Source organism: Aphelocoma coerulescens, chromosome 4 (genome assembly GCF_041296385.1).
Source record: "Aphelocoma coerulescens isolate FSJ_1873_10779 chromosome 4, UR_Acoe_1.0, whole genome shotgun sequence".
NCBI classification, from domain to species: domain Eukaryota; kingdom Metazoa; phylum Chordata; class Aves; order Passeriformes; family Corvidae; genus Aphelocoma; species Aphelocoma coerulescens.
In genome coordinates, this window is record NC_091017.1 from 72536706 (window position 1) to 72556578 (window position 19873).

At 37.7% G+C, this 19873-nt stretch overlaps 1 protein-coding gene across 1 annotated transcript in view; it reads right to left on the reverse strand.

The window, feature by feature from the left end:
• The window catches only part of UVSSA (UV stimulated scaffold protein A), a 48419-nt gene that overhangs the window by 14583 nt on the left and 13963 nt on the right, over positions 1-19873 (reverse strand). The window contains exons 7-9 of the mRNA XM_069014649.1: positions 10937-11048; positions 1216-1393; positions 482-631 (exon numbers count right to left, since the gene is read on the reverse strand). Of these exons, the coding sequence (XP_068870750.1) occupies positions 482-631; positions 1216-1393; positions 10937-11048 (440 nt within the window). The remainder of the gene's footprint in view (positions 1-481; positions 632-1215; positions 1394-10936; positions 11049-19873) is intronic.

Sequence of the window (19873 nt, forward strand, 5' to 3'; positions counted from 1 at the left end):
GATCCAAATCCAAATCTTGTAACTGCCACCTTTTTCTTGTGTGACTGAATAAATATATCGGTTTCCTCAGTTACCACTTTGTGAAGCCAGGAAAAACACTTCCCCAGCCTTTCTCCTACCTTGCCTGCTACTTATTTATATCTTAAAAGTCTCCAGCTGAGGGAATGTCTATCACACACTCGGCAGAGCCCTTTGCATAATGAGGTACCAACTTAAATTGGAGTAACTGATGCTATGCTGCAAACATAAAAAGAGCAGAAAAAATGTGCTTTGAAGCATCAAAGGATATTTAATTAGTATCACATCTTCTCAAAATAAATAACATTTAAAGGTAGAATTTCTGACTTTGTGGGTCCTACAACACAGAGTAAAGAAGAAAAGTAATTATCAAAAGAAATAGCAGTCACCCCACTGCACGACCTCTGAGTACAACTAAATCTATTTATTTGTTTAATTTGTTTTAAAAGAAAAAGAGCATTACTTGAGAATCTTCCCAGCACTTGGCTGATCCTCTCCCCAGTAGTGAAGATCTAATCCAAAAGGCATGAGGGGAGCTTTAGCTCTTTCTTCTAGTTTTCTTCTTTTACTGTCAAGATCTTCCACATCTGCTGTCGCAGTAGTTGCAGATTCACTGGAGAAAATTGATGGGAAGTCAATACAGAACACCAATGACCACAACAACTTTTTTTCTGTTTTCATTAGATTTTTTTAGACCAACACTAATATTACCTTAGATCTATTGCAACTACTTTTACAAGGTTGTCCTTTTATTTTTTTTGAAGGAAGACCATAAGACACAATACCACACGCTCTCTATACAGCTCGCTGCATATTCAGCTAGTCCTGGCTAACACCTATCACACTATCGGGGCAGAAGCCCAGAGATTTGACAGGGGCAGCAGTGGATCATGCAGGTTGTACTCCCACAGGAGCTACAGATGTGGTACAGGAAATCTCAGATTAATTCCAGTTTGCTAGGTTTAAAGGCCATTTACAACAAATAAGATCTGTAGTAACTGAACAGTAAAAGATTCCTTAAGATCCTAGTGCAATCACCAACAAAATCCCAAATATTAGGCAATGAATATAATGGTCTTCAAAATGAGACCAAGTCAGCCTCATCACCTTGCCTGGTTCACGAATGCTTTTGTGTGTGCTGTCATGACTAATAAACACAAGAGCAAGAGGTTTGTACAAGAATGAAACAAAGATAACCTGGCATGAGGAGGTGGTAGCTTTGGTAGCTTGTCTCTAAGAAGTTTCAGAGTGGCAGCTGCACAGGTTGGGTCGAGTTCATCCTCATTCCCTTTGAGCTGAGTGTGGGAGCTCAGCGGAGCTGCTCCTGTCGATGCCTTCGCCACCGGGGCTTTTGGAGGTGACTTGGGTTCAAGCCCTGCGAAAAAACCTTGATGTTTAGGAGTGATTCACTTCTCCCACCCTCACAGTCCAGCCCAAACAGCTCAGGGTGCTGACTACGTCTTCCTGCTTCCAGTTTACTTTAGACATCAGTCCCACTCAGAGTGAAACAGAATTATTTAGAGGACATTTGTCTCTCACAAATACTAAACCACACAATTTGCCAGGAGAAAATACCTAAGTGCTGGCAGAAGCAGGAACTGCACCCAGAGAGTCTGCCCAAGACCTGAGCTACACCTGAGGAACAAGCCATCTGCAAGGCAGTAGCAGGCACTGATGTTCAGCACCAGCAGCTCAGCAATGGGGTAACTTTAATTACTTTTACAGACAGATTAGAGATTCAGCTGTAAGATGTGAGGACTGTAAGGATGCAATTAGTCAGGCTGAGCAGTTAGACAGCACCTGCCTCTACCTGCTGAGCAGGAGGAGCAACGCCATTTAGCCAGTAGTAGCAACAAGGATTTTTTAGCCAATGACAGCTAAAACTAGAAAGGCATGATCCCTCACACTAATGTGATGTGTCCCCTTAGAAAGCCTTTTTACAAAATAATTAATTGAAATGCAAGGTCTCATCCCTCAAAGAAGATCCCTAAATTTTATACAAAGAAGTCATAGTTTCACAAAACTAAAAATTTCAGCAAATTATCTGAGCCTTCTTATGAAAAGTAACTGAAGTTTATCTAACATGTTTTAGCCACTATTTAACTGTAACTTTTGATCTTTTGCCCAATTCTAACCAGCCCTGAAGCTGCACCTAGAAGCATTCTTGCCTTGTTAGTCATTAAATGTATCACAATATACTAAGAAGAAAAGCAAAAGTTAATGTTGTATCTGTAACCAGCTGTCTGAGTAGGAACTTGCAAGACCCATAGGAGTGGGTAGGCTTGGTACATAAGATACTTTCATTCCAGAGAATAATGTATTCTCCACAAGCAAAATCAGAATAATTTGCTGTGACCCATCCTTCCACCTTATAAGGTCTCCCAGTAATTCATCCTGACTTTGATTCGTTTGCATCACTCATTCCCTTTAACCCATGGAGTGCAACTGCACGGATGGCCCTGCCTGACATCAGCCACAGGCAAAGATGCTGAGAGGGCAGCCTTTGAGATCCACCCCCTAGGAGCACATTTTCCAAGTACCTAGATAAGGAGCTGAGTCTTTGTGCAGGGAATGACATCCACACTTTTTTCCCAAAGCTCCAAGCTCAGGGCACTGAGAAGGACACCTGTTTAACCTAGTTCCTGGACAGCCTCTCCCCAGAGACAGCTGACAACCCTAATTCAAAATCCAGAGTCCCATCTTGCTGTTGGCTGGTGCTGCTGAGCACACCTGGCACTGCTGCTCCCTTTCCCACTCCAGCCCACACTAATGAAAGCTATGAACACTCCACATTCTCCAAAGTCAACAAGGCTTTAAAGAACATTGTCCAAAAAAACCACCATTTAAAGGACCAATCTGTGCTTTGGAAAACAGTCTCAAAGTTAGCAGAAGAACCAGGAATAAGGGAAATGATAATTAAATATAATAGGATGGATCTAAGTAGAGAAAAGTCTAGGTTATTTAGCAAAAGAAATTATTTCATTACACTTAATAGGCTGTGGACTTGCTGTTCAAGAGGGATAGTGGTGCCTCCACAGAAATGTGCTTTTAAACATCACTTCAGTGAAATAATAATGCAGACATTTTGAATTTATGTCTCTGGAAAGGGGGCAGAAAAGGGCTTCATCTCAGCTCATGTCACAGGCTAGAAAGGGAAAATGCCCTTCTCAGGTGCTTTTATCAAAATGAAGGAGTATTAACCCAAAACCTTGTAGTAACCACACTTTAGAATCATCAGTATTTAGAGAATTAAACTTCCTTTAATGACAGAAACAGTTACAAACAGGGCCTTTGGCATGAACAAGGTTAACTGAGAAGAATATGTCATAGACTCTATCTGTAATGTAGAATTGCTTAGACTGCATTTAGCATTTAAACTGCTTTCTTTTTTTTTAGAGAGCCTTTCTGAAAAGCATTGTTTAAAGCAAATGTTTTGAGAGCACCTGTATGTGTACTATTTACAAATAGTAAAAAAAGTCAGAAGATAGCAGGTTTGTGTCACTCACTACACCTCTTCTCTCATCTTCAGAGAAAATAAGTGCATATGTTTTAAAAGTTCTCAGAAAACCCTATTTTTTTCCATTTTTTTCCTATGATGTTTACAGGAAGCGTGATTGCTTGTTCACCACATTGGTTTTGTTGAGGAGGAGGGGAACAGCAGAGACAAACCGTCAGCAACACACAGAAAAGTCAAGGGAGATAAATAGACAATATGACATTTAGACAGATAAAAATCACATCCAGAAGATCAATATTGGAATTCTTAAGAGTTACAAGAACAAAATATTTTCTCATTGATTTCTTATTTTAAACCATTAGCAGAAAAATAGCCAAAAGTAAGTACACTAGGACATCAGTAACACCACCTCCACTGTGGAGTTTTTAACAAGTATTTACGTATGAAAGTAGTTTTTGCTAACAAAATAAAGACAAGAGTCACCAGGCAGACAGTCCTAGCCAAAAGGTGCCCAATGTCAGGGTGGGGTTTCTTTGTTTTGGTTTTAAAACATAGATGGGATTAAGTACAGTTTTAAAAGTAAAATTCCTCTTCAGAATTCTGCTGCTCTGTGTGGTTTATTTCACAAGTACAGTACCTGGGTTCAAATTGTTCCAACAGCAGCTTTGAGAAAGAATCATAAAAGTGTTTAAATCCCCCTTTTTGTTTAAATTGACCAAATGGCACCTATTGCCTGAAGCAATAAAGTAGCCCATGTTCACAAGATAAATCAATAGAAGGAAAGAGAGAGGCTGGGGTTTCAGCTGAAGTTAGGCTGCTGAATGCTGACATTATTGATTTTAGCTAGTTCAGCTGGCCTTGTAATTAAAATGTAAATTTGAGAAAGAGATTATGTCCTGCCAGAAATGGTGGGATTAAGGGGAGATAAAAGCCCCTCAGTGAAAATTCAGAGAAAAAGCCAGCACAGGTTTCCTCAGCTGTGTGGATTTAGACAAAATCAAGCTACTTCAGATTCACTGAAGTTTAATTGAAAAAACGGAGATAGAATATAAACAAGTATTATGGACTTCACCTTTCCTGAAAAAAAAATTAATAGTTTCTGCTTCCCATTTGTTAAATCTTAATCAAGCTAAGCATATGTGATTTATATTAGTACAGACACTATCCCAGACTGTAAGGAAAATCCAGCAGTTCAGGTACAGTATTTCCCCACTTACTCTACTGTGCTCACAATGAAAATGCCTGCCAGTATTTTACTCAGGAAGCACGATAAGCTTTGGACTTTGCAAAGCTTCCCAGTGCCTTTGAACATAGCTATGCTCATTTATGTGAGATCTTGGAATTCTACTTTAGAAATTCAAATTAAACAACCACAAAAAAAGGTAACTATGGTAATTAATGAGAAGAGTTCACTAACATTACATAAACACTTAGTTTGGCTTACTGGAATTACAGAATATGTTAATTTGTTATACTGTTACCTCTCATTAATTAACCCTATTTATTACTGCTTTACAATCATAGTTAAGAACCAGAAAAAAATCAAATACACAGCATTTATATCAAGCCCTTTCTATACCTTACACCCTGATCTTTTAAGCTTCTTCCTTATGATTTTGCAGCCTGTGGCCATTGCATAGATCCTCTGAGGGATACTGCTGTGGCAAACTACTCAAAAGTGTACCAACATCTTGCGCAGTGAGTATTAACTTCCAAGAACCTTAGTAGAAATCAAATATATCCTATGTCCTGTTAGATTTTCTGGGACCCTTATTTATGTAGAAGGACCTCTCCTGAGAATGAGGAAAGATTCCATGATCAGCTGATCAGGATGAACAGAAGAAATATCTACAGTCAATACCTTCTACATGGATGTCGAAGTATTTTGTTTGAAGTGATAATCATGGTTTTTTATAAATGTGAAAAGTTAATCTTCATTCCAAATACTGCATTACAAACAGTTTTACTCATTTATTGTCTTAAGTGTAGCTAGGCCTCTGTAGGGCTCAAGCTGTGCCAAAGGAGGTTCAGGTTGGATACTGGGAAATATTTCTTCACTGAAAGAGCAGTCAAGCATTGGAACAGGCTCTGTGGGGAAGTGGTGGAGTCATCATCCCTGGAAATGCTCAAAAAATGAATAGATGTGGAACTTCAGTGGGCATGGTGGTCAGTCAAAGGTTGGAATTGATGATTTCAGAAGTCCTTTCCCATCTTAATGATGATTCTGTGATTCCATATAGGACTTGTGTTTGTCCGTATACAGGGACATTCAAAACACACTAATGTAACGAGGCAATCTCATTTGTAAACTTACAATTAAGTATTTCTGAAGTTTTTTATGCCAAGAGAAATGGAGACCACACACACATTTGATAACAGAAATTCTGGACTGGGGTTTTAACTTCAGTGCTGAATATCTGTTTTCAATACATTTATGATAAATCAACACATGCTATTTACAGCCGGTAACAACTATGGCAGATTTTTTTTTTAAAGGATTCATAGTACTATTAATAGAAACCTTATTCTAGATACTATACTATTGTCTAGGCTGAGAAACACAACTGTGTGTTACTTGCATTTTCCAAATTTAGGAAAAAGATACCCAAATTTCAAAGAGATGAATAGGTAATTCTGTCTATCCTTCTCCCTGCAAAACATGACATGCTTTTCCCCTAAAAGTCAGGTAAGAGCCTTATTTAGCTTAGACAGTATAATTCTAAGTCTCAAAATCAGCCCCAGACAATGATGCTTCATACAGTCTGGAATCTGCAGGTTTGTTTCTGCTCTGGTCTCCACTGAACTGTTTCTCCACCTAAAACTGTTCTGCACATCCTTCACATGCAGGAAGAATTCCCCCAGAAGTTCCTGAGGTATGAAGACCAGACAAATCAAACCTGACTGAAAAGCTGGACCCAGACAAATTGAGAAATCACTGCATTAAGGAAGGAAAAAGCTTAGGTATAATTTCCATTTAGCCAGCACATGTGCGTCTGTTTAAGGATTCAACAGTCAGTAGAACCTCAGTAACTTCATTCCCAAATAATAATAATGTCATCAGAAACATTTGCTTTCATTACAACTAAGTAGGACAACATTATTTGGTTAATTGTGGTGACGAACATTTTTATGGCCCCTAGCTGATGAAAGCAATTGGCCTGAGTGCTCCTCAGACCTACACTTCACCCCAAATAACCCACCTTACCTTGTGTATGAAATACAGGTACCTGTCAGAAAGAGAAGCTGCTCTACCGACCCCACACTTGTGTTCTCTTACGTACAGAGTCAGCCTTGAGCAAAGTCTACTTCATGATCACGGCCATGACAATCACTCTCTCCACTGCGGAAGCCTAAACTCCCTCCCATTTTAAAAGCTATTACAAAATGGATTTTAGGAAGTTTTTCAAATACACCTAACCACTGGCAAATCCTAATAAATCCTAGTAACAGAAAACCAAACAAAGTATTTCCCTAAAAGACTATTAAGTACTGAAAACAAGTTTTTCACTGAGTATGTCAGAGAGGCCTACATGTTACAGAAAAAGTAACACTTAGAATTCGTGCTTTTGCCTTGTGATTTCCAGATGTTCACGTGCACTATAAAATAAAAAAAAACCCAACAAAAACGCCACAATGGAATAGAGGAAAACATAACTGTAAAATCAAGAGATAATAATTCTGTGTAACTAAATCTGTTAAATGTTTCTATGAAGGAAAAAAAGACCAGTTTAAGAGCTATCAATTCTTCACAAGTCAAAATTAGACTCTGTTTTGCTTTATCAACACTTGCATACATGCTCTTTAAAAGAGCACATTATTATGGTATGGAATAACTATTTCTGCATCAAAAACGAAGGAAACAAAGCTAAGATGGAGCCAGCACAGTGCTGCTCACAGCAATATATGTGTATGTTAGATAACATGCCTGGCTTCCTTTTTTTAAAATTTGTAATGATGATTCTGTGAATTTTCACATTTCTGAGGCCATTTTGCTTTAACCACTGTGTCCCCTGTACATCTTTGAGGATGTCTGTCAACAGCCTGAAGCACTCCCAGTTCTATGTAAAGAACCAGATGACAACTTCTCTGCTAAGGAAATAATGGTTTTGTAGATCTTACTAGCTCAGTTGGGGTATAAGCCTTCACATTGTTATGACTTTTCATAGTAACAACAACAAAAAGCAGCTACTTAACACACAGGAAAGTATCACTCAGATACCATCTGATTAGGAAAGGCAGTCTGGGGACATCTAACCCAAAAAAAGCACATCACACTGTGATGAGAAGAGGAAAAAATTTCTGAAATGGATAGAACTAAGCCTTGGGATTTTAGAATTGTAGCTTTGATCCCCATATGAAAGAACTCTCAAGCAGACTTTAAGATGCAATGTGAACCACTAAAGTAGCTATTAGAGACCTAACAACATTCTGGCTTAAGGCTCAAATACAAGAGAAATAATCTTACTAACCAGAGCTGAAATAATGGTTTGTGACTGCAGTCATTCCTAATATAATTTTGGATAAAGATGAAACTTGATTACCAATAGACTGCTTCCATGATAATAGTCCCAAGTCAGATGGTTTTCCTCACGTCACCTCTTGTAAAACAGAAATAGCACTCCCCTGTCCTCAAAGGAGTATTGCATGGGTAAATAATGCTTGCACTGGGACACAGACAAGAGCTATCAACTAAAGTGGGTGCTTTGGACTAGACTGAGAATTGTTCTATTTTTATGTGGAAAAGCACATCCCTCAAAACAGATCACTTCCCAGCTGCAAGCCAAGCCAAGATCACCAAGAGCAGGAATGAACCTTTCATCCTTTGGCATCAGGAAAAAATTCTGTTCTATGGCACAAGAACAATGTCAGAAGCTGCACAGTTCCATCCCTTACCTCATCCACCCTAAGGCTTTACGCCAATGGAACCAACAGCTGACCAGCAAAGGCTGAAATGTGGAAAATATGAAGTGGCAACAATATTTTATTTCTTCCTAAAGTTCTCCTTTAAATGAATAATGGCTCCATTTTCCAGGGCTTAGCAATACCAGCCATACAAGGGCAGGTCACTCTTCAGTGGATATCAGCAATGGCAGTGCCCAGCGCTGAGAACCGAAGCAACCGTATGAAAATCATTTTCAGTGTTGTTTCTTTTTCAGCCCAATGTTCCTCTTTAGCACCACTGTGTATCTAAAATGGCTCTGTGGTCCCACAGGAGGGCTGGCCTCTTGTCAGCAGCAGACATCAGATGCAAGTGTAAATAAGGATTATACAAATGGGAGGTCATTAAAATTCTGGTAATGCTAATTTGGCATGACACCTCTAATGGGTTATATCTTCACACTTCAATTATCTAATCACCTAAATTCTTTTAACAAATTTACGTTTCATTTTATACATCAAGATTCAAATAGACTTGTTCAATTCTACCTCCACCCAAACTGCACACATGCTCAATTCAGTTTCTGTATTTAATATCGTCACCAATTTTGAGATTGAAATCGTTAACCACATATACACACAGCTAATACAACGGCATGTTTCTATATACTTAGGCATAGAACTTCCCTTGTCTCTAAATATATTTTCATTTTTTACAAGTTTTTCAGATCTCAGGAGAACCACAAAACTTACCTTGCTGGTAGGGTATATTTTTGTGAGAGAAGTGAAAGGGAATAAAGTGACTTTAAATCAATAATTTACATGTCACGTTTCAATCCATTTCCACAGTCACGTTCTACAACTTTGTTTTCTGGTTTAATATAACAAGTTAATCTGACTTGTTCAGGAAAAGTAACAACAAAAGGAAAAAAGCTTTTAACCATTCACACCTTCCACATAACGCTGGGATTTTATTTTACATGGAAGGTTTAATGTTCCAGTTAGAACATTCCACTTGTGCAGACTTTCATTTTCTAAGCTGTGATTTTCAGGAATTCCGAGTTATTTTCAGACCATTTCCTAAACTGGGAACTTACACAATAGCTTTAAATGGCAGCAAGTAAAGCTGAATGTCTTCAGAACCATCGGGAATGATTAGTTTCTTTCAGAATGTTATTTTTAAAGAACATGTCAGATAAAGAACAGCCAAGTGTGACCATTAGCTCATTACATAACCACAGGTATACAAAATGACAGAGAGGTTTTGTTTTCTGATTAATTGACTTCTTCACTACAATGTATTTTCCTATCAGCAATAGTTTAAATACAAATTGGGAATTTCTTAATCCATTTTATTTAGATTTTTTAAATATCCCTGAGTAGATAGTAGGCTTCTTCTTTATCCTTCCCTATAAGAAGGAATTCAAATAGCAGCCAAGTATTGTGTTAGTGTGATACAAAGGGTGGTAAGACACTTTATTTTTAAAAAATGTGTGTCCATGAGGAAGATGGGATAAAAGAGGAGGTGAATACATTTCACTTCCAGTGGAAGCTGGCAAGTATAAACAGAACTTTTGCGTGTTAGGATTACTTAGGCTGCTGCTAAAGATATGGAAAACAAGTTCCAGGTGGTAGCTGAAGCCTGACTTTTATGAGGTAAACAGCAGAAAAGGGAAAAATAAACATCAACAGGACTGAAAAAGGCACAGCACAGCACCAGTCTTACACAAATACTCATGGACAAATGTAGGAGCAAGACACTTCCTACAGGTTTTTAACTTAAAGCTTTGTGATGGCATCTACCCTTCTCTACAATGTACAGAAATCGTGGGAGTCCTCAAATATACCAAGTTACAGAGAGGTAAAGCTGCAGACTTACTAAGCAAGATGTACAAAGGACAAGGAGCAATGCACTGAAACTGAATTAAGATGAACTTTCCTCAGTAACACCCCTCTCAATTTTGCAAAACACACAGTAAGCATAACTTTATTTTAAAATTATCTACTTTTAATAAGAAGGCAAAATTATAGTTTGTCATCTGGTACGTGCTCAGTGGCTGTAATGCTGCACTTGAAGGCTGAGCTGCATTTAACATCTGACAGCAATACCCAAACAAAAAGAGCCACCTTGCAGAGCTCGAAGTTGGCCATTCTATGGGAGGAAGTGGCTGTGCATCTCCAGCTGCTACTAATGCAGGCGCTGGAACAGCACCTTACTCCATCTCACCAGACTGTCACCAATATTTCTAATATTCAGGCTGACTGCCAACTTTACTTTGCAATCCCTTCACTCCCAGTATGTGTTTTGCACACTTACAAGCACACAGGTGCTGCTTGTGGCTCTGAACTCCAGTGGAGGATGATGGAATGAAGTAAGCTGCTCATCTCAGTTGCTCTTGCTCCTAGGAAGTATTTGTTTATCTAGAGCCAATCGCTGCTCCGGTGTCCATGTAATGACTCCCTCAGAGCAGGCAGAGATTACCCACACCACTGATCACTTTATTACTTCAGAATGGCTGTTTATTTACCTTAGTGCAGCACTAACACACAGGGATAAAGCTTGTCACAGCTGGGCAAACTCACCATATTCCTTACGCAGGTGGTCTGGAATGTGGGGCTCATAACCTTCCTTCTCAGGGACCTCCACAAATTCATCTTCATCCTCATCGTCATCATCATCATCCGAGGCTTTCATCTACAGAGATATTTTTGTTGGGATTATTTTCTTTTTATTTTAATGTGAAGACTGTTTTTCATTTCCCTTCACATTGAAAATATTTTGCAGACATCCTGATAGCCCTACTGAGACTTCTCCATGTCAGAAGTATTTCCCTAATTATGTATTTAATCTTTATCTAAGATTAGGCCTTTGCTTAACATTTTATCTCTAAAGACATACTCTATCCTAAGGGCTTCTTTAAAGCCCCTTTTATCCATTAGAACACATGCAGTTGGTGAAGTCTGAGAAAGTGTGAAGCTATAAAATAAGACCAAAAAATCTTAAAATAACATCAAGATTTTGACTTAATGAGCTAAGTACGGCCTTACCTCTTCTCATATGGATGATTTTACTCATTTAGCAGCACCCAAATAGTCTGTGGCATGTTAAATGGTATCACAAATTGTTTAAGAGCTCAAAACCAGAGCAGGCAAGCAGGAGGGGAAGCTGATGAATGGGCAAGCTAATAGTGACCCAAAAAAGAATATTCAGGTCTGTATACTACATTGGTTCACTGTGCTTCTTCACAACAGCACTAAGAATAATTTGTTACACTCATTTCTTAAGTAACTCAGTACCTCCCAACCATTCATACCACCAGACAGCACACACTACTCTGGTTAAGACCAACAAAACAGGATATTCTTAAATGCACACTTGGTCTATCTTGCAGTCTGAAATTGAGGATCTATGAGTGGGTGAAAAAAAAAATTGGAGTTCCAACTAACCAATGTAATTCATCCACATAAGTGGCTTCCTAAATATAATTTTAGCTAGCAACTTCTGTATATGTGCCATCAAATCTATATTTTTTCTAAGCTTGTTCCATACCTGAAAATTATTTTAGTTCTCAATTACACGTAAGCTAAAAGAATCTGTGTCATCAGACATGGCCTGTAGCATCAGAGCTTTAAAAAAGCAAATGCCAACTACCCTGGAAAGGCAACGATGGAGACTTTAAGCTTTATTTCTTTTGCCCACAATCAGAGTCACCTCATTCCCAACAACATAATTACATTATTGTACGTTTGCCATGTGCTTTTACCAGGAAATAGTAAGGGGTATTCACTAAATCCAACCTCAGCACAGGCTATCACTTTTTCCACTTCATTGCAGCAACCCAAAGCAATAGATAAGGAATACCATAATTTTCACTATTTTCAGCTGTGTTCTCTACTTCTATTAGTGCACCTGGCTTCTGTTAATATTCATACCAGCTACTCATTGTCACAAGCACCAGAGGATACTGCAGGTTTTGCCTGCAGCAGAATTTTCCCAATTTAATTCACTACTTTAATCTTGTGTCACAGCTGAGTTCCTTTAAATCATACATATATTCTGAAGCCAAAACTCTAGCAGCTTATCTTGGTTTACTAAATGTAGTTAAAAAATTAAAACAAATAATAACTTAAAAAAAAATCAGTATTTCTTTTTGGCCAGTGTTAACTGTAAGCTGGACTGAATTAATTTCTAACAAAGAATGTTAATTGATATTAATACACAGATACACAATAACACATAATGAATGGATGGTACAAGTTAGAAGTAAGATTCTTCCATTTGTTTCAAAAGTGTTTTGATTTAAGAAAGCTGCAGTTCCAGTGAAGAAGTAGAGAAAAAAAACAGATTTACTGTCCAGATGATGAGAGCTGATTTACTATTCATTCTTACCAGAGAACACCTAATTACCCTTCATTTTAAGATAAAGTCTAAGTATAATAATGTTTGAGAGCACCCTGCTTCCAAAGACAGGTAAGAACCCCATGCACTCTTAGCCCAATTATCCCCACCTCAAGAGCTGCCAACATTCAGGCTCTGCTGGTGGATCCTGTGCCCTTGGTTTACTTTTTGGTTCCCACTGCAATAATTTTTCCTGATCTAAAGAAAAGCAGCAGCTCAGGCCATACCTGGCCCAGCCAAGACGGATGCAGACCGAGCCTGACCTCCTCAGCAGAACTCAAAATAGAGTTCTAATCAAAGAAAGGATTAAATGTTCCACCATTAATCAAACTCACAAAGCGGATTTGAAAGCAGAACATCTGTCTGAAACTACAACTTTTAGAAGACATTCCTAAAAGCCTTTAGAAAGAAAAAAAACCCTCATGTTTTGTTCTGCACATCTGAAGAGGGCTAGAGATTGAAGAGAATTTAGTTGGTTTGTATTTTGGTTTTAAAATTCTGCAGGTGTTGTCATTCCCTTTTCATCTATTAGGAACAATTTAAATTTGGGAGTAACCTCCAGCAATATATAACCTCCAGCAAAAAAATAACCTCCAGTATTTCTCCAGCTACAAGAAGGACATCATCATAATTCTCATACTCAGGTTCCATTTCTTACTAGCTATTAAAAAAAGATTTCACCAAGATAAAACTTGTCATAGATGATCTTAGTCTACAACTTTGTGCCATAATGTACAAACTGACTAACTTTCACATCATAAAACAGGGAAAGTAAATTCAGTGTATTTCCGTAGTTTTTAAGTCTGTAAACAAATAAATAGCAACAGGTTTAAGGAACAGAGAAATAGTGTCAAACTAGTGAGAGGAAAAAACTCAGTTCAGCCTGATCATTTAATTTAAATTGCCAGATTATACCTAAAATAGCGGGGATATAACGCCAGTGCTTCCTTGCATGTCATATCTGAGAGGACTAGAGGGAGACAGGGTACTATCTTTAATTGAAATTTCACCTAATTTGTTCATATCACTGGAGGCACATATCTCTCTGTATGGTAATATACTAAAATTCAGTGGACTTCACTAATCCTCCACTTGAAAACTGCACTGGAAGCAACTTTGCTGTATTACCTGCATGATCTAAAACTTTAAAGCATGTGAAAAGCCTGACAGAGAAAAGGCATAATCAGATGCAAATTCACTTTGTTTAGGTACAATCCATGAACTGTGCATTCAAGTACTATAGAAAACATTAATCATAGGAAACTGTAATTTTTGTTATCAGTCTAACACTAATCAAAAGGGAAACCTGTCACTACCGCTGACCTGTGAAACGTCCCAATTATACTCTTCAGAAATGACAGGAGCACTTAACTTCCTCACTGAGTAAATGACGACAATCAATCAAGTTTGAATAACAATGAGCCACGGAGCTGAAAATTATTTTTTGTATAGAATCTACCCAGGAATTTATGAAAGGTGAAAAGCAACCCAAGGTTTTAGGGGCATTATGGCTTTCAGCTAGTGCAGCACATATCAAACACTAAACAGAATTTATGTGTTTTAATTTTCTAAAAGGTAGATGTGGACTTGGTGCTACAATGCATAACATATAATGCCAGATTTTAAATATGGGGGTCATTTTCATAAAATATTATGCGTATTGTTCACACCCTTGAATTTCCCTGGGGTCTTCTATTAAATTTAGATTTCCTGTAAAAAAAATTAACTGCTTAGCTAACTATCAGGAATTAAGCCCTCTTTTCTGTTCAAACAGACATAAAGTCTTTATCTTGATAAAATCCTTAACAAGATAAATAAGTTATCTTTTTACTTTAAAATATTAAAGTTGTCACCATTGGAAATTCAAGAAGTTGCACAGTAATAGTAGCTAGCTATATCTCAATTTATTTCATTCCAGTGGTATTTTATCAGAACCATCCCATTTATGCTGGTTTGATCCATTTCCTTTCTAGAGAAAGCAGGAGAGCTCACACACAACATTAATGATTAGAAAAGTATCTTTTTTTTCTTAAGTTCCACTTTTCAAGCACGAAGAAAGCTCCAAAAGCAACTTCTACAGGTGTAGTAGGAAAGCTCAACCACCTCCTACCTATGTTTCCAGTATAAGTAAACTTTTTCAGTCAATTAAAAAAAAAAATAAACAATCCACCATTAAATCAGAAGAAATAAATATTTAAGACAACAGTTTTAAGTAGGCGAATTAGTAAATTATAATCCTTTTAGGAATAAGTGGTTAGGGTACTTGCAAACATGAAAAAGGAGACTAAGATGCAAACAAGCAATATGACATCTCTAGTGTGCCATGTCTGAAGGGAAGTAAAGTGCAAGAGAAGTGATAAATACCATAAGGCAAAGCTTTTCTTGTAGTGTACAAGATTAAATACCTCAACGATATGTAGTCACACAACTGCTTGTTTCTCAATCACCTGTCAAAGAACGTGAGAAAAAAGCTCCTGGTTTCAAATCCATTCTAATTATCAGGTGATATGAGGAAATTCACTAACACAGGCCACCAGTCTTATCAGAGATGAAGGGTGAATGACCTCCTGTCACTGGATAATGGTCCACCTAAAGGGAGACCAGATCCCTAAACATCAGAGGCTGCTTGCACCATCACTGCTCTTCGAGTTCCATGGGGAAGGGAATTTCTAGCCTGTTAATCTGTTCTAAAATGCTGACATTTGTTTATTTATTTATTTATTTATCTAAGTCATAGAATGATGTGTTTCCAAAACTATGTGTTGGTTGTTGGTTTTTTTAATGTGGTAGTATTAGCTATCTATATTCCCCTGAGAAGAAATGGGATTTAGCTAGGCAATTTCCAGATTCCTGAGTTGGACTGGTTTACATATGAGAATATGGTTTAAAAGAAGACAGAAAACATACATGCATTATTTTCACTGTAATCACTTGGAACATCTCAATTCTCCTGATTTTCACTAAAAACTTAAAATCGTGCTGACTATTCCAACTAGACAAATGCAATCAAACCATTTCCTCCCAAACTCATTTAAAAAACTAGAAAAAACAGATGTTTTCTTATTACTCTGTATTATTAAAAAAACTGGAAACAAACACGGGATGCCAGTAGAAATGCAATTGTTTCTTTTACTTTGTAGTCAACACTCCAACAGCCTCCATCTGTTAGTGCAGCTCAGTGCAACCAGAGCCCCAGTTAAAGGCCTTGTTCATCCATCCCAACCAGTAATAAATGTGAAAAAGGCCTCCACCCACCACAAAACACTTGGAAAGATGTGAAGAAAAGCCTTTGATCCTTTTCTCACTTTTATACAAATTGAAGGCTACATTGTTATGAGGATTAAAAACGTGAGTCTCTGCAATCATAATTAAAGCAAGCAATAAAATTACTGAAATACACAATGCAATCAGTTTACAGGACTAGATGTACAGCCTCTAATAATTATTTTAGAAAAAGAAGGAAGAGAAAAGATAGCACATGAAGAAGTCATATCTACTCACTAAAACACCACTTGCAAACTACAGCTGGGACCATTAAATAAATTTTGCATGGTCTAATTAACTTGGTTTGCAATCTCAATTACTTTTCACCCAAGAAATCACTTTTGTTCAGTTTTATGCGTGCCTGTTTCCCTTTTCAAAAAAAAAAAAAAATGATGTAAGGCATCCTCAGACAAGTGAACTCTAAACTTCATTTGTCTTTCAGCAGGCTTGATGGCTATGCATTTAAAAACCCATTCTATCTTATAAACTAAAAATTAAATGTACTCAGCTGTGATGGTCGTCATTGCATCTGCTATTTATATGCTAATACCCTCACTGAAAGATCTTGCAAATTATTCCACCATGCCAATATCTCATGTGCATCTACTCAAAGCCAACTAAATATTTTTCTAGAAGATTTTGGTTAGGGAACCAGAATATTTATTGCTGTAGAACCTAGTTAGAGGGGCAACCTTAAGCACATCCATTTTTTATTCAACTGCAACACAAAACATACTTCAGTCACGTTAAACGAAATTTGGGGATACTGTATGTAAGAAAACAGTGACTAGGGTAAAAATAATTTATACAGTGCCAGTAATAGAATCTGAGTAGTCAAACAGTGTATCTTAAATGTAAAGACAAGTTTCTCCTTTTCCATTCTTTTATATCATCCAACACAGAATGACATGAAAATAAATGCTGGCATTTGGACAGATTTTAGAACCATGCTTGAGTTTTCCCAAGTGCAACACAAGGAAAACACAAACTACTAACAGAGCTGTATTTATAAGGACCTCCCACATACCCTCCCTCCCCTTCACTTTGTGATATGAACATAAATTCAAGCCCTGATGACTGAAAATTAGATATGTGGTCCAGGCAAAGCACATTTTATGTTCACCTGTAAAAGTATCACCATTCATTCTATGTGTAGCTGCTCAACAGCATATAAGCATCTTGGCCAGGCTGACTTTTATTTAGGAATGCACTTTTCATATTATTTCCTAATTTCCAGAGTTAGTAAAAATGCTTAAAGGGTTCCAGCCCAACACTTAGACAAAGCACAACATTGGAGAACAAGCATACCTTGCTCCAAATTGCTTTAGCAATATAACAAGTACCTGATGAACCAGTTTTTCTCTAAAGCAGGAGTCTGTGAGGGGCAAGCTCAAAAAGCAGTTCAAAAGACTCTGAATCTTCATGAATCCTTTCAGAAAAAAATGGTATGTCCAACAGACTCAGTGTTCCAGTGTGTGCCTTTACAGTTTCAGAGGACAGCAAATAAAGGCAGTCTAGAAAACTGGTACATTGGACAAAATTATTACCCGAGGAAGATATTGCAAGGCAAGTTCAGTATTTCTTTAGTAATAACCACCCAAGATGTGTCCTCAGATGTATTTTCATACCTCACTATTTGGGCTCCTACTGTCCACCAAAATCAATAAATTGCATAAATCATCTTAATCCTTAAGTAGGTACAGCAAAAAGGCCAAGTTCTCCTGCATAATCCATTTTTCATAAAATAAGTATCACATTCAGAGGAGATGTAGCAGTTTTACTTAAAGTACTGAGGGTTTCCAAGTCTAACAATGCTGTTCCATTCCATGCATCCCAGAGAGCTAAAACTTAAGTCTGCTACCCTTCATTATTCAAGTTAATGAAGTCCCCCAACATAAAAGAGAATTGGTTCCTACAAAATTTATGCTGACCACCTATATTTGGTATCTATATTTAATTTGTTTTATCCAAAGTGACTATAGTGTCAGTCTCTTAAATGTCATTGTGTAATATTTATACAAAAATAAAGGTTACATCTTACTTTTAGAAGTACAGCAACATACTTGTCCCATGCAGTTGCTGTACATACTTCAGGCACAACAGCTTATTACACAGTAAAAATCAATATACTTAACAGTAGTATCTGATACGTTATTTTCATCACATGTTTCATTCACCCTGGGAGATGAGCTAATCATGAATCACTGTGTCAATCTGAATTCTCTGATTAAGTAAAGATTGGCCTTTATAATCAGATCTGCATTACCTGAGTTTACTCAGCTTCTGAAAGGGACAGTCTCACTATCTGAGCTTAGCGCTGCTACAGAAATCTTCTCTGGATTAGGTTCCAGCCAGTCCAGGTCCCTGCAGCAACAGGACCTCAACTGTGAGTACAAGGGAGGCACTGGGAATCATCAGGGGAGGAAATGGAGCAGGACTATCCCTTTTCATTTCTGCTCATGTTTAGATCATATTTAAGCCAACCATAAAATCATTACCAAGATATGTAAGCGGCTGTACAACAGCTGTACAACAGCAACCTGTACAAAAACCACCACCTGCTAAGAAGCAGATCTGGTAGCAACATAACACACTAAAAAATACCCAGCAGAACTTCATTTTAACATTTCAGGAATTGTAGAAATGAGTGAAATAATTTTAAGAGAAGAAGAGGCAAGCATAAAACAGCATTGCACATATCTGTGCCTTGAAACCCAGACTTTTTTTCTTAATTCATGGGCAACTGTGAGTACAGAAACTTTGTAAAGTCCTACTCAGTTTTTCATTCCTTCAGACAAAAGGAAACGTTTGCACATTCAAAGACTGTGGTGTGATGAAGAGAGCAAAGCTAGAAGCCAAGTAGCATGAAATCATGTTTAGAGTCCACGCTTAGCCTGTACCCAGAGCAGAGTCCCCAAGATGTTTCCCCTTTGTACAATCAGTAGGAAAGCCCTAATTTTGTCGCTGAAGAAAGCGGCTCTTGGCTAGCCAATGTAAAGGTCACAAGTGCTACCCTGAACATGTGAACTGCCCTTCCCTTCTCTTCTTTCCAGATTACCCATTTTCCTACACACCAGCCCAGATGAAATTGTTTAAAGCCACTGAGAAGGCTGTAGTGAGGTCCAGGACTGGCTATATCCATTTCTGGACCAAAAAATTGGTTTATGGTCTGATAATGCAAAGGTTAACCAAAAATACGTCTTTCTTTACACCCCCCTAGCGAAGTCTTCAGGTTTTCCACTGCTTTTCAGCTAGTGCAGGTCATCTATGAGATAATGAACTGTACTCCTGTGATCCCTTGAAATATTTTAGGCAACACTGAGCTATTTAATTTCTTTACTATTCAGAGGCCTATACATGATAAAAGCTAAATTTTAGAGCTGAGGAGAAGAAAAACGTCATTTTCATCTAAATGTGGTATAACAAGATTCCCATCAGTACCCCTCCATGCAAAAAAAAAAAAAAGTTCTACTGCATTTGATGGATTACCACCTATCACCTAGACCACAGCAAACTCAAGCTGCTAAAACTTTGTATCCACCACCAATGCACACATGCTCCTGTCTCATAAGTCAGTCTGTACACATAGACACTCTAAAAACAAACTGAAGCTGACTTCAAGGATCACATTTATAAATTCACCTGAACTGCACATTCAGATGCTGTATTTTTAACAGGTAAGTATACATCCCAATGACATAAACCTAATTTGTTACAGACAGGTTAACAAATTATTCTATGCAAGATACGTATAACCTTACATGTATTTCTGATTGTGGATTTCAGGTACAAAGATACTTCAGATGCGAATACATTTACTTTAATATTGCTGCATCAGCTAAATTTAAATGCATTAG